Source organism: Ranitomeya variabilis, chromosome 4, assembly GCF_051348905.1.
Source record: "Ranitomeya variabilis isolate aRanVar5 chromosome 4, aRanVar5.hap1, whole genome shotgun sequence".
Classification (NCBI taxonomy): domain Eukaryota; kingdom Metazoa; phylum Chordata; class Amphibia; order Anura; family Dendrobatidae; genus Ranitomeya; species Ranitomeya variabilis.
The window spans coordinates 576,622,714-576,636,588 of record NC_135235.1 but is presented as its reverse complement, the minus strand read 5'-3'; the positions used below and the strand labels follow the sequence as shown (position 1 = coordinate 576,636,588).

The 13,875-nt window shown below is 44.0% G+C and overlaps 1 protein-coding gene across 1 annotated transcript; it reads left to right on the top strand.

Annotated features, from left to right (window-relative positions):
• Positions 1–5,964: 5,964 nt before the first annotated feature.
• LOC143768120 (uncharacterized) lies at positions 5,965–13,477 on the top strand. Its single transcript, XM_077256808.1, has 3 exons — positions 5,965–6,584; positions 6,662–8,343; positions 12,324–13,477. The coding sequence occupies exons 1-3, from the start codon at positions 6,526–6,528 to the stop codon at positions 13,475–13,477; spliced, it is 2,895 nt and encodes a 964-aa protein (XP_077112923.1). The 5' UTR covers positions 5,965–6,525.
• Positions 13,478–13,875: the final 398 nt, after the last annotated feature.

Genomic DNA, 13,875 nt, shown 5'->3' with positions numbered 1-13,875 from the left:
TCTAATAGAAGGGTGTCACTACTAGGCCTGCCTGGATGCTGTGCATCTCCATTGTGTGAACAGCGCCGCATACAAGTCTTTTATGTGCGGCAATGTGCCAAGCAGCCACCCCCTCCATTAATTTGGTAGGTTGTGAGTGGCTGCTTCATCGGTTATGCTGCGCCTGTGTTTCTTCTACCACATGGGTCCACTGCATCCTGAGAGTGCATTTGTTTGGTGGCCTAGGCAGGTAAGCATCTCTGCCTTGTTTTGCTGTATTTTCTATTTTTGGAGGATCTTTGAATCCTCTTTTTGTGCTTTTGCTGTTTACACTTTGATTTTGAGCATTATTCCAACTCCAGACCTCCGTGGGATATTAGTTGTGATTTACATTGATCATTTTAAGGTTTTACTGTTCTCAATGCATTCCACTATATAATGAATAAAGATTTACAACTGGAATATTTCATTCAGTGATATCTAGGATGTGGGGTTTTAGTGTTCCCTTTATTTCTTTGAGCATTGTATATATACATATGCAGTATACATATAATTTATTCAGGATGGGGGGCCCCAATCCAATTCTTTCCCCCGGGCCCATCAGACTCTAGTTACGCCACTGACAGTGGGTCATGGCACCCACAAACCATAACAGCAAAATCTGCACTATAATATGATGCTCCTTCCCTTCTGAGTTTTGCACTGAGCTTCAAAAATAGTTCCCGATTATATGTAGGGTAGTTGCGTACTCAGGAGACATTGCACAACAAACTGAGGGGTCAATTTTTCCTATTTGCCCTTATAAAAATTTAAAATATGGGGCTAAAACAACATTTTAGCTGTAAAAAATTTAATTATTCTTTCTTCACCGCTAAGTGGTATGAATTTCGTGAGGCACATGTGGTGTCAACATGCTCACTGCACCCCTAGATTAATTCATTGAGAGGTGTAGTTTTTAAAATGAGGTCATATATGGAGGTTTCTTCTGTTCTAACATGTCAGGGGCTCTGCCAATGTGACATGGCACCCTCAGACTATTCCAGCAATATCTGAACTCCAATATGGCGTTTCTTCCCTTCTGAGCTTTGCACTGTGCCTCGAAAAGAGTTTTTGACCTCATATATGGTATTGGTGTACCCGGGAGAAATTGCAAAACAAATTGTATTTTGCAATTTCTCCTGTTACCCTTGTGAAAATAAAAAATTGGGGCTAAAAGATGCTCTCCATACATCTAGATAAGTTCCTTCAGGGGTATAGTTTTCAAAATGGGGTAATTTGAGGGAGGCTTCTAGTTTTCAAAATGGGGTAATTTGTGGGGGGTTTCCAGTGTTTAGGCGCATTAGTGACATGGTGTCTGCTCTCGATTCCAGCCATTTTTGAGTTCAAAAAGTCAAATGGTGCTTCTTCCCTTCCAAGGCCTGCTGTGCATCCAAACAGTAGTTTTCCCCCACATATGGGTATTGGTGTACTCAGAATAAACTGCACAACACATTTTGGGGTCTATTTTCTCCTGTTACCCTTGTGAAAATAAACATTTTAAATTTTTTTGCCAAATGTCCAATTTTTACACAAATAAATGCAAGTCATATTGTGCAAATTTTACCAGTATCATGAAGTAAAACATGTCACAAGAAAACATTCTCAAAATTAGTGGGATCTGAGTTATTACCACATAAAGTGACACTGGTCAGAATTGTAAAATTTTGCCTGTTCAGGAAGGTGAAAACATGTTTGGGAGGCGAATGGCTTAAAGGAGAACTGTCTAAATAAAATGTGAAAAATTCATATCTTTTTCATATGCTGATATCCATGCTATCAATGGTAAAGTGGAATCTTCCTGCAGGGACAGCTTCTCTGTCTGTGTGCCTATGACAAAACTTCTGGTCTCTATGGTCTGGTAGATGATTGTTATCATACGGGCACTGCTCTGCAAGGTAGGTGTTTCTTTCATTCCTTACACTTATTTTACAAGATGTAGCAACACAGGCTTGTCTGAATAAAGCTCTGGTAGATGCGGGCAGTGGGACCCTCCATATCCAGGGGGATAATAACTCTCACTATTATCAAATGTCTATACTGCTTGTTTCTCCATTGATTTCAATGGGACACAGCAGAGCTAAAGGGGACACATTTAGAAAGAGGGTTTGAGGTATGAAAAGGGGAATTGAACCCCCAATCCAATCGGAGTAGTGTCACTGCCTTACACTACAATAGGCACATTTCCCTGTTAAATACAAGGCCGGCGCACACACAGCAATCCGCAGTCTCGCCTGCAGTCAGTTATCCACACAGCGCGGTGGCACCCCTTCCCCCGATTACTACACTGATCCATTGTGACGCTCAGCAGCCTTGTCGCTCTTTATAACACTCTGTTTGGGTGGAGGGGGTTGATTACCATATCAGCTGCTTGCATTTTGGGTGGTAGGATTATGTGATATCACCGCATACCGCCACCAGTCTTGTAACATACTTACACCTAGGCTACATTTAAAGGGCCAGTAACTTTATAACACCTCTGTGTATACGTGTTTCTGGAATTTCTCATACAAACAAGCAGCGTCCAGATGTTCCAGCATAGTGGAGGGGATTTTATGAAATCCCGTCTCCACTATGCGTGGAAACCCGCACGCGGCGGCCCTGCGACTCCGGACATGCTGCGTGTCTTTTCAGATCGCAGCATGCCCGTACACCTTGCGGGGACGCAGCGTCCCCGCAAGGCATATCACAGGGCCCTATGGGAGAGAGCGATCATCCCGGATGTGAAGAGTTAACACATCCGGCATGATCGCGTCCCATTAAGGGGGCGGGGCTTAGCGCCGAGCGGCTTCGCCGCTGCGGCGATACCGCCGCCCATCCGTACCGTGGAGACATAGCCTTAGTCTCCGTTTTTCCAAACTAAATAGCCCCAAGTGTAATAACCTATCTTGGTATTGCAGACCCCCCAGTCCTCTAATAACCTTGGTCGCTCTTCTCTGCACCCGCTCCAGTTCAGCTATGTCTTTCTTATACACCGGAGACCAGAACTGTGCACAGTATTCTAAGTGTGGTCGAACTAGTGACTTGTATAGAGGTAAAATTATGTTCTCCTCATGAGCATCTATGCCTCTTTTAATACATCCCATTATTTTATTTGCCTTTGTAGCAGCTGCCTGACACTGGCCACTGAATATGAGTTTGTCATCCACCCATACTCCCAGGTCTTTTTCATTGACGGTTTTGCCCAGAGTTTTAGAATTAAGCACATAGTTATACATCTTATTACTTCTACCCAAGTGCATGACCTTACATTTATCCCCATTAAAGCTCATTTGCCATTTATCAGCCCAAGCTTCTAGTTCTTTGCCAAAACAAGAGGCCCACACTTATCTGTCATATTACAGCTGCCTATTGAAGTATATGAAGAGAAGAAAAGCAAAGGGATAGACACAAATACACAAACCTGTGCTGCTGTTTTCCTGTAAGTGTGATTTTCTTACCCAGTCCTGGATTTACAGCTACATTGCTCAGTACTGCTGTATAATTTCTTCCGTGGTTCTGCCTCTGAACATGTGTGAGACAGGAGAGCAGGAAGTTCTTATGTTTTTGTGTGCAAAAAAGGAGATTTCAGAGCAGCTAGCCTCCACTTACAAGCTCAGAGACAACTGAACATTAGAGAGAAAGCATGAAAAATGCAGGATACAAGTTATAGTAGATAGTGCACAGAAATAGTGTTATTCCAGCAGAATAGTGAGTGCAGCTCAGGAATATAATCTGGATGTAACTCAGGATCAGTACAGGATAAGTAATGTAATGTATGTACACAGTGACTGCATCAGCAGAATAGTGAGTGCAGCTCTAAAGTATAATACAGGATTTAACTCAGGATCAGTACAGGATAAGTAATGTAATGTATGTACACAGTGACTCCACCAGCAGAATAGTGAGTGCAGCTCTGGAGTATAATACAGGATGTAACTCAGGATCAGTACAGGATAAGAAATGTAATGTGTGTACACAGTAACTCCACCATCAGAATAGTGAGTGCAGCTCTGGAGTATAATACAGGATGTAACTCAGGATCACTAGAGGATAAGTAATGTAATGTATGTACACAGTGACTCCACCAGCAGAATAGTGAGTGCAGCTCTGGGGTATAATACAGGATGTAACTCAGGATCAGTACAGGATAAGTAATGTATGTATGTACACCATGACTGCACCAGCCGAATAGTGAGTGCAGCTCTGGAGTATAATACAGGATGTAAGTCAGGATCAGATCATGATAGGTAATGTAATGTATGTACACAGTGACTCCACCAGCAGAATAGTGAGTGCAGCTCTGGGGTATAATACAGGATGTAACTCAGGATCAGTACAGGATAAGTAATGTATGTATGTACACCATGACTGCACCAGCAGAATAGTGAGTGCAGCTCTGGAGTATAATACAGGATGTAAGTGAGGATCAGATCATGATAGGTAATGTAATGTATGTACACAGTGACTCCACCAGCAGAATAGTGAGTGCAGCTCTGGGGTATAATACAGGATGTAACTCAGGATCAGTACAGGATAAGAAATGTAATGTATGTACACAGTGAGTGCACCAGCAGAATAGCGAGTGCAGCTCTGGAGTATAATACAGGATGTAACTCAGGATCACTAGAGGATAAGTAATGTAATGTATGTACACAGTGACTGCACCAGCAGAATAGTGAGTGCAGCTGTAGAGTATAATACAGGATGTAACTCAGGATCAGTACAGGATGAGTAATGTAATGTATGTACACAGTGACTGCACCAGCAGAATAGTGAGTGCAGTTGTGGAGTATAAAACAGGATATAACTCAGGATCAGTACAGGATAAGTAATGTAATGTATGAACACAGTGACTCCACCAGCAGAATAGTGAGTGCAGCTCTAGAGTATAATACAGGATGTAACTCAGGATCAGTACAGGATAAGTAATGTACACAGTGACTCCACCAGCAGAATAGTGAGTGCAGCTCTGGGGTATAATACAGGATGTAACTCAGGATCAGTACAAGGTAAGTAATGTAATGTATGTACACAGTGACTCCACCAGCAGACTAGTGAGTGCAGCCCTGGAGTATAATACAGGAGGTAACTCAGGATCAGTACAGGATAAGTAATGTAATGTATGTACACAGTGACTGCACCAGCAGAATAGTGAGTGCAGTTGTGGAGTATAATACAGGATGTAACTCAGGATCAGTACAGGATAAGTAATGTATGTACACAGTGACTCCACCAGCAGAATAGTGAGTGCAGCTCTGGAGTATAATACAGGATATAACTCAGGATCAGTTCAGGATAAGTAATGTAATGTATGTACACAGTGACTTTATCAGAAAAAATGGAGTACTGCTCTGGAGTGTAACACAGGCTGCAACTAACGATGTCTACAAGATAATTTTTATGTGTGACTTCCTTAGTCATATTCCTGAAACCTATTAGAAAGCAGTGAGACTGAAACAAGCTGGAGATCAGGGGATGTTCTAGATCCTTCAGCAGCACACAGTATTTTAATAGAGGAGTAATAAGCTGATCTTGAGGCGGCAGTAACCTGTCAATTCATGGGATGAGTAAGAATAGGGCTGCATGCAGAAGGGGCAGCGGTATTGTGTGAAGAGAGAAAGTGAGACAAGCTGGATCATAAAAGAAGGATCGGGGTCTCGAGCAGCGCCGAGTATTTAAGGAGATAACTCTAATATGATTATCTTCCATTGTAAGCAAATAAATATTGAATATGTAGCTAATCCTCCAATGTAATATGTGACTACCCGCACACACCTGTGCTGCAGTGCTGGACCCCATCATTCATGCTGCTAGTGAAAGCAAGTTCCTTCCCCCTAATAAAGCTCCTTGGGGGGTGGTCAGTTCATGCAGACAGGACACACACTAATCCTTTCATGTATGTGATGAGCGGTTTGCTAATTAAAGATGTTGGCGCACAGGAACGGCCAGGGATCGCTGCCTCTTAACCCTTGTCAGGCTGCATAATTTTACAACCTTAACAGGCTGCATAGGTACAATTGTACCTTCACATATACCTCCACTGTGGGAAGACTTTACTTGGTTTCAGAAACTAAAGTTCATTCAGCTACAAATGTTATGCTGATATCTATTGTTCAGTGTTGTTACTGGTCACTTATGTTGCTGTCAATTAAGTTAATTCAAACTGGGAGTGGCTTCTACTTGTCTTCCTGCCTCCCTCCTCTCATTAGCCATTTTGCTGTTCATCTCATTGCTGTGAGCACACACATTTCTAGGCTTGTGAAGTCTTCAATTTCTTGGAAACGAAGGTAGGAAAGTCTCACAGCATCTAACAGCCAGTTATACCTTTATTCTCATTATGTGGGGACAGAACAGTCAAATTGTCTTTCAGCCTGGACTTGGCTTACATATATTTTGTATGAAACTTATCACTATAGGTATAATTTTTATACGAAAAATGGATAATAATTAGTATCTACATATTGTTTTACGATGTTTTATTTATATTCAGCACAAAATACGAAGCCAAAATTCATCTAGCAAGTCATCATGAGTGATAGTAATGCTGGATCTAGTTTCCGCCATAATCCAAGAAAACGTGTTTGCAGGTTAGTATAATTTTGTGAAAAGCCAATAATGTAGTATTTCGGAAAATTATTTATTTTACATTTTTTCATATTTACAGATTTACGTCTGACGAAATAATGCGAATGCTAGAAGAATCTGATTCTGAGCATGAGGATGAACCATATGTTGCATCTGATGATGAAAACTATGTACCACAAGTGGATGTTACTGAAGAAGATTCAGACATTGAACAAGAAATGGTCATAGAGCATGAAAATGAATACGAATCAGACGAAAGTGTTGAGGATGATTCTGTGCCTCAAAGTGCAGGCGACATTTGGACTGCTAAGGATGAAACTCAATGGTGCAGTAATCCACTGCCAAATGCACAAACAAAATCTCGTAATGTCCTACGACAAAGAGGTGGCCCTGCAGCAATCAGCAACCTATATACAGCAAAAGAGCTATTCAAGTCCATCATGACTCCCGAGATGTGTGACATCATATTACGGGAAACGAATCGAAAGGCCAAGAGAGTTTGTGATGCTTACAACAACGAACTGGTACAACGTTTTCCTGATTCTTCCAAACGGCCACCACAAAAAACATTCAAGCAATTTACTGAAACTGAACTTCATGCATTTTTGGGCATACTGATTGCTGCTGGTGTGCACAGAGCCAACAAAGAGAATCTGGAGGAAATGTGGAATGTTGCTGCTCTGCCTCTTATACGTGCAGCCATGTCTCGTGACCGCTTCAAGATGATACTCAGATTTATCAGGTTTGACAACGAAAATACACGTGCAGAACGTGTGCAAACAGATAAAGCTGCACCAATACGGGACATCTGGACAATGCTGAACAGTAATCTGGAGAGAGCCTACAAGCCATATCATTGTATCACCGTCGACGAGCAATTATTTCCATTTAGAGGTCATACTAAATTTACCCAGTATATACCTTCAAAACCAGCTAAATATGGCATAAAGATTTTCTGGGCTTGTGACTCATCAAATGCCTACCCTTTACAAGGTCAGCTCTACACTGGGAAACCAACTGATGGTCCTCGACAAGTAAACATTGGAGAACGAACAGTATTGGACCTAGTGAGCTCGTATAAAGGCTCTGGAAGAAATGTCACCACCGATAACTTCTTTACAACCATGGAACTAGCTAAGGTATTGAACTCCTGGAACATGACACTAGTTGGTACAGTGAGAAAAAACAAAAGGTTCCTACCTAACAACATGCAGCCTGCCAAAGAAAGGCCTGTAAACTCGACAAATTTTGCCTACAATCATGATGCAACAGTCTGTTCATATGTACCAAAGAAGAACAAATCAGTCGTGCTTCTATCATCTATGCACATGACGGGAGAAGTTGAAGAGACACTAGCAGCCAAGCCAGAGATAATAAAATACTACAACATAACAAAAGGTGGCGTTGATGTTATGGATAAAATGTTGGGAGAGTACACTGTGAAACGACGAACATCACGTTGGACTTTGGCATTTTTCTACAATATGATTGATGTCAGTGGGTTAGCATCCTACATCATCTACAGAGAACACAATCCAAGCTTCAGGGCAAAGGATCAACGAAGAAAGTTCCTGAAAGATCTCGCAAATCAGCTGTGTATGATTGCAATTGAAGATCGTAGTACAAACAAAATGATAATGAGAAACCATTTTCTTCGAGGTGCAGTAGAAATGGTGCTTGGACGATGCATTGTGGTAGCATCGCAGCCAGCAGCTGGCCCCAACATACCTCATGGTAGTCGTGGACCCTCCCCTGTTGTTGGTAGTTGCTATGTCTGCAGAGACCTGAGGCGAAAACAACGCAAGACTAGAAAGTATTGTGTGGTTTGTGTGAAACCCATTTGCGATGAACACTCTGTAGCAAAGCCAACATGCATTACTTGCAAAGAAAATCAATAAAAAAAAGTTTCTTACATTTTCTTTTATAATGTAAATGAACAGTTTTTTACTTGTTTATAATAGTTAAATAGCATTATCATTAAAAAAAAATTTATGCTTTTTCCCTTGCATTATCTTCATTCAAAATATATGAGGTACATTTGTACCTATGCAGCTTGTTATGGATGCAAAAAGATCTCGACCCCTTATCTCGGAAGCGGGTGGAGATATTTTATTGAAATTTGGCCAATATATTCTGGACCAAAAATGTAGAGATGTCACGAAATTTCAGCCCTCTACGTCTTTTCAAAAAAAAGTTATTGCAATTTTAAAACGGAATAGTTACAATTGTACCTATTCAGCCGGATAAGGGTTAATGAGGATGTTGTAGGGTGATTTAGGTCTAATTTTCTGCTTAATAAGGCCGGTATAAAAAGCTATTTTCCTGGCACGGGAGCCCTGGAAGCTCGTTCATTAGGAGTGGCAGCCCCCCTCCCCACACAGCCAAATCTTCCGTTTAATTAATATTGTGTTGGGCAGCTTGTGTGATAGACGAGGGACGGAAGATGAAGACGTTTCAAGGACATTAAGTTCATTAAGCGCCTCTGTTTGGTATAAGGTTTCTTTCATCCCAACGCATTTCTTACGGTGTCATCCCAAGGTTCTCTCCTCTGTCTCCACACTCAATAAATAATCATTAATGGTCACTAATGGTGACTTCCGAAACTTCCATATATCATCTGCTAAATACATTGTATGGGTGTCAAGAGAAAGCAGGAGGGTGCAGAGGCGTATTCCATCGGAGGTGGCCCAATAACCACTCCTGTCCCTTCTATTCTCCAACATTGTCTGCACTGTCGGGGCTCATACAACCAGGATGCGGTACCCGATGTGAGATTTTTTTATATCGTATAGAGTTGGGGAAACAATGGGAATTGCCACATGTCATAGGAGCATTCTTCAAATGGGGAATGAGAAATGACTAGTGATGAGCAAATAAACTCGTTACTCGAGATTTCCCGAGCACGCTCGGGTGTCCTCTGAGCATTTTTTAGTGCTCGGAGATTTAGTTTTCATCGCCGCAGCTGAATGATTTACAGCTATTAGCCAGGCTAAGTACATGTGGGGGTTGCCTGGTTGCTAGGGAATCCCCACATGTAATCAAGCAGGCTAGTAGCTCTAAAAGATTCAGTTGCCACGATGAAAACTAAATCTCCGAGACGTCATAAATACTCGGAGGTCACCCGAGCGTGCTCGGGAAATCTCGAGTAATGAGTATATTTGCTCATCACTAGAAATGACCATTTGGTGGTGATGCATTTTGGGTTAGTTATCTTCTATTGGCTAATGCACTCCCTGGAGCCACTGCAGCTATAGTCACATCTTCTAATCTATCTCCTATCTATAGCCGCACACAGGTGGCATCATTGTGCCATTATTGGCAAAGCTCAATCATCCCTGGTGACTTCACCAACTGTGTCTTATTCGTTTTAATTCAGTGGCCCCGATTTATCGAGATCGGCAATTTTCTTGAGCAAAGAATACGGTAGAGTCAGACAATCCTGATTCATGAAGAGGCGCCCCTGCACCATGCCAGAAATCTTACTCCAGTCTATGTAGTGAATTAGACGCGATGTGGCATAAGACCCCATGTCACACCCAAGTCCCAACCCAGCGTAGTTCAGCTAGTTAAAATTTGCTTGAAAAAGTTGCAAATTTCTGGGCAACTCCGAGTATCGTTAAAATGTTGTGATTTTTCAAAGCAATTTAGGCTACGTTCACATTTGCGTTGTGCGCCGCAGCGTCGGCGCCGCAGCGCACAACGCAAACAAAAACGCAGCAAAACGCATGCACAACGCTGCGTTTTGCGCCGCATGCGTCGTTTTTTTCATTGAATTTGGACGCAGCAAAAATGCAACTTGCTGCGTCCTCTGCGACCCGACGCGGGCGCCGCAGCGACGCATGCGGCGCAAAACGCAAGTGCGCCGCATGTCCATGCGCCCCCATGTTAAATATAGGGGCGCATGACGCATGCGGCGCCGCTGCGGCGCCCGACGCTGCGGCGCTGGCCGCAAATGTGAACGTAGCCTTACACCAGAATTGCTTTGATGAGTCGGGGCCAGTGTGAAGGATTCTTCTAATTGTCTTGATTCACATCCGTCAAGATGTGAACTTTCATTTGAATGTATATTTGGTATTATTTGGGCACTGTATGGCGGTATTATTTAAGAAATACATAAGACTATTAAAGGGTTATTCCCAAGATTTATTAGACATCATTGCCTATGGGATTGCTCACATAGCCCAGCACTGTACTCAGGTTTGTCCTGCAGTCATTTAGACAGTAAATGGTGTGGAGGTCAAGCACTCGCACCTCTGCTCCATTCAGGATAAAGCTTTGCGAAGCCCAATTCCCAGATTTCAGAGCCGACTTATTGGGATCACTGGGGTCCCAGTAGCTGAACCTCTAGTGGTCAGTAAGTTATCCCAATCCTATGGATAGGGATATTGCTAACTCTGGAATAACCTTTTAATAAAAGTCGTTTTCTTAGTTGTTCACTTTCCTACATCTATGTAAAGAGAATGGGGTGGGGTGAACAAGTAACCATTGAGTCATACAGCAAAATATGTATCGGGGTCCCACTTAGCCATGTCTACCTTCAGAGTCAGAAAAAGCTTTTAATTATTTTGGTTGCTAAAATGCTCACAGTGATGTCACAATAGCAGAATAATGAGCACAGAGATGTCACAGTACAGAGATAATGCACAGTATTATCACAATATTGTGATAATGTCCACACACTGTGATATTGTAACACCCCAGGGTCCTGGTTGTTACAGTGGCATTGCTTTCCTCACGGGGAGAGTGATGTCACGCTTGGAAGCAAGGGAAGATCTCTTCTATCAGGTAAACACAAGCATGCAACATGTTCACATTCCAGGCCAGAAGGGGGAGCTCTCTGATCCAGCTTGTGGGTGGCTCCCCTATTTATATATTCTGGTCTGGAGGGAAAGTTAGTTAGTTCCTGTCAGAGAGACAGAGGGGAAGGAAGCAGAAAGATGTGCTAGAGAGAGAGAAGGCCAGAGAGGAGCTTGTCACGGAACTTCAGCCGAGGAGGAACTGTTACGAAAGGAGAATAGCTGAGCAGACGTGGGGGTCTGCAGCTCCTGGCGGAAAGAGGAAGGAAAGAAGAGAGCAGTTTGAAGGACTGAAAGGGCCGTGCAGCCCAGAGGGTGCTGCAGCTCCTTGACAGAGAAACAGAGAAGGAAGATCAGTGTATAGTGAGCGTGTAGGAGAGCGAACCGCAGGAGAGTGACACCAGGGGAGGACAGCAGCGTATGGGCTATCTCCCTGTGGAGCGCAGATTCTCAGTAGCCGGAAGACCGAGGTTGTGTCAGACTCTAGGAGGCACAGCAGAAACCGACAGGACAGCTGGATTATTACACACAACATCTCCGCCCTAATACCCGGGAGACACAGTGACACATAGAGCCCGGGTCGTGATAGAGACCCTGTGAAAAGGCTCACGTCACCTGTCATACGGGTTTGTGTCCCACCTTTATGAGGACAGAGAGAACTGTCAGGACCTTTATTGAAGCCACAGGCAGCAAGGGACTACATCAAAGTGCTAGTAGGACTCCCTCCTAGACCCTTCACAGTCCGGCTTCCGCCCCCTACACTCGACAGAAACTGCACTCATCAAAGTGACCAATGACAGGGGCGTGGCCTGAGCATGATGTGAGCAGTCGTCTGAGGCAGGAACTCTCACTCAGTATAAGCTATATGCAGGATTGCAGCCTGTAAAATTGGTGGCCAGGTACCTGAAATTATTGGGGAATCAGTGACCGGTGTGGTGCCTGCAGATCTGAGTGCCTGCAGGGCAATGACTGGCAGAAGGAGCTCCAGGAAGGCGGCTGGGGAGCAGGAGAGAAAGACCCAAGATGGCGCCGGCCAGGAGGAAAGGCTGTCAGAGGAGCCTGTGATTGTGGGGGAGGATCCTAGGAGAGCAGATGCAGCAGCCAGGCTGCAGCGCTTCACCCGACAGACAGAGGAGATCCAGAGCCCAACTGTGACAGGCAAGGTGAAAGATAAGCCTGTGCTGCACGGAAATATGGAGGAGCTGGGGGAGGAGGAGGGAGAGGACAGCGATGGTGGGAGCCGTTCTGTGCAGGAGAAGGAGGAGGAGAGTGGGGGAATCGTGAAAGGCTCTGTGCTATGCATCGAGGGAATGCAGATTCCTGAGGAGCCCACTCTGAAGGATGTGTTTAAGGTGGTTTTATACAGTCACAATACTATCACCAATATGGCTGCGCAGATGGGGGTCATGCAGGCAGACATGTCCAAAATGCAACATTCCTTACACGTGACTAAGGAAAGGATGGGAGAGGCAGAAAAACGCATTAGCGGTGCCGAGGACTGTATTGCTAAGGCGGGTAAGGCTACAAAATGCATGAGTGCTGCAATTTCTGCCATACAAGCGAAAACGGATGACCTTGAAAATAGGTCCAGGCGCAATAATGTGCGGCTGATTGGGGTGCCTGAAAAGACCGAAGGCGCGGCGCCAACAGAGTTCTTTGAAAGATGGCTATTAAACCATATTGGAGCCGACAAGTTATCTCGGATGTATGCTATTGAAAGAGCACACCGCGTCCCTATGTATCCCCTCCCCCCTGGGCGTCCTCCTAGACAAGTGCTAGTCAAGGTCTTGCACTACCGTGACAGAGAAGCCATTCTGAGACATGCCAGAGAGAACCCGGATTTGCAGATAAATGGCTCCAGGATTTCCATATTTCCGGACTTCTCCATAGAGGTGCAGAAGCAGAGAGCCAAATTTGTCCATATCAAGAAGAGGCTGAGGGAGATCGGCGTCACTTACTCGATGCTGTACCCGGCCAAACTAAGAGTGGTCGCTGAAGGGAAAGTGCACTTCTTCACTGAGGATAAAGAGGCACTCCGATGGCTGGACAGCAACAAGCAACATTTGCGTCAAGTGAAATTAAAGGACTCAGTGGGATGATAGAACGGTTCTTTCTTATTCTTGTTTCTCTTTTACTGCCTCCTTTTTTTTTTTTTTTGAGGGATCCATAGGCTCCTTTTTTCCCCCTGGGTTTTTTCGTGTTCTTATGAGGCGGTGATGGGCCTTTGTTGGATCTCGAGTTGAAATTTAAATAGGCTGCAATCCACAAGTCATGTGAGAGTCCCAATAGTTTGGGACAAGCGGCGGGACTGTTGGACGGGGTTAACAGACTGTTCCAGATAAAGTGCGCTCTCCCCTCCGTGTTAGGAGGGGATGGAAGGATGGGATGGGGATTTGTTGGGGATGTTTCTCTGTTGTGTGGGGGGAGGGGGTGGGGTTGGGGAAATATTTGTATAATGTACATCACCATGGTTACTGTGGTTGTGGCTTTGGCCGCA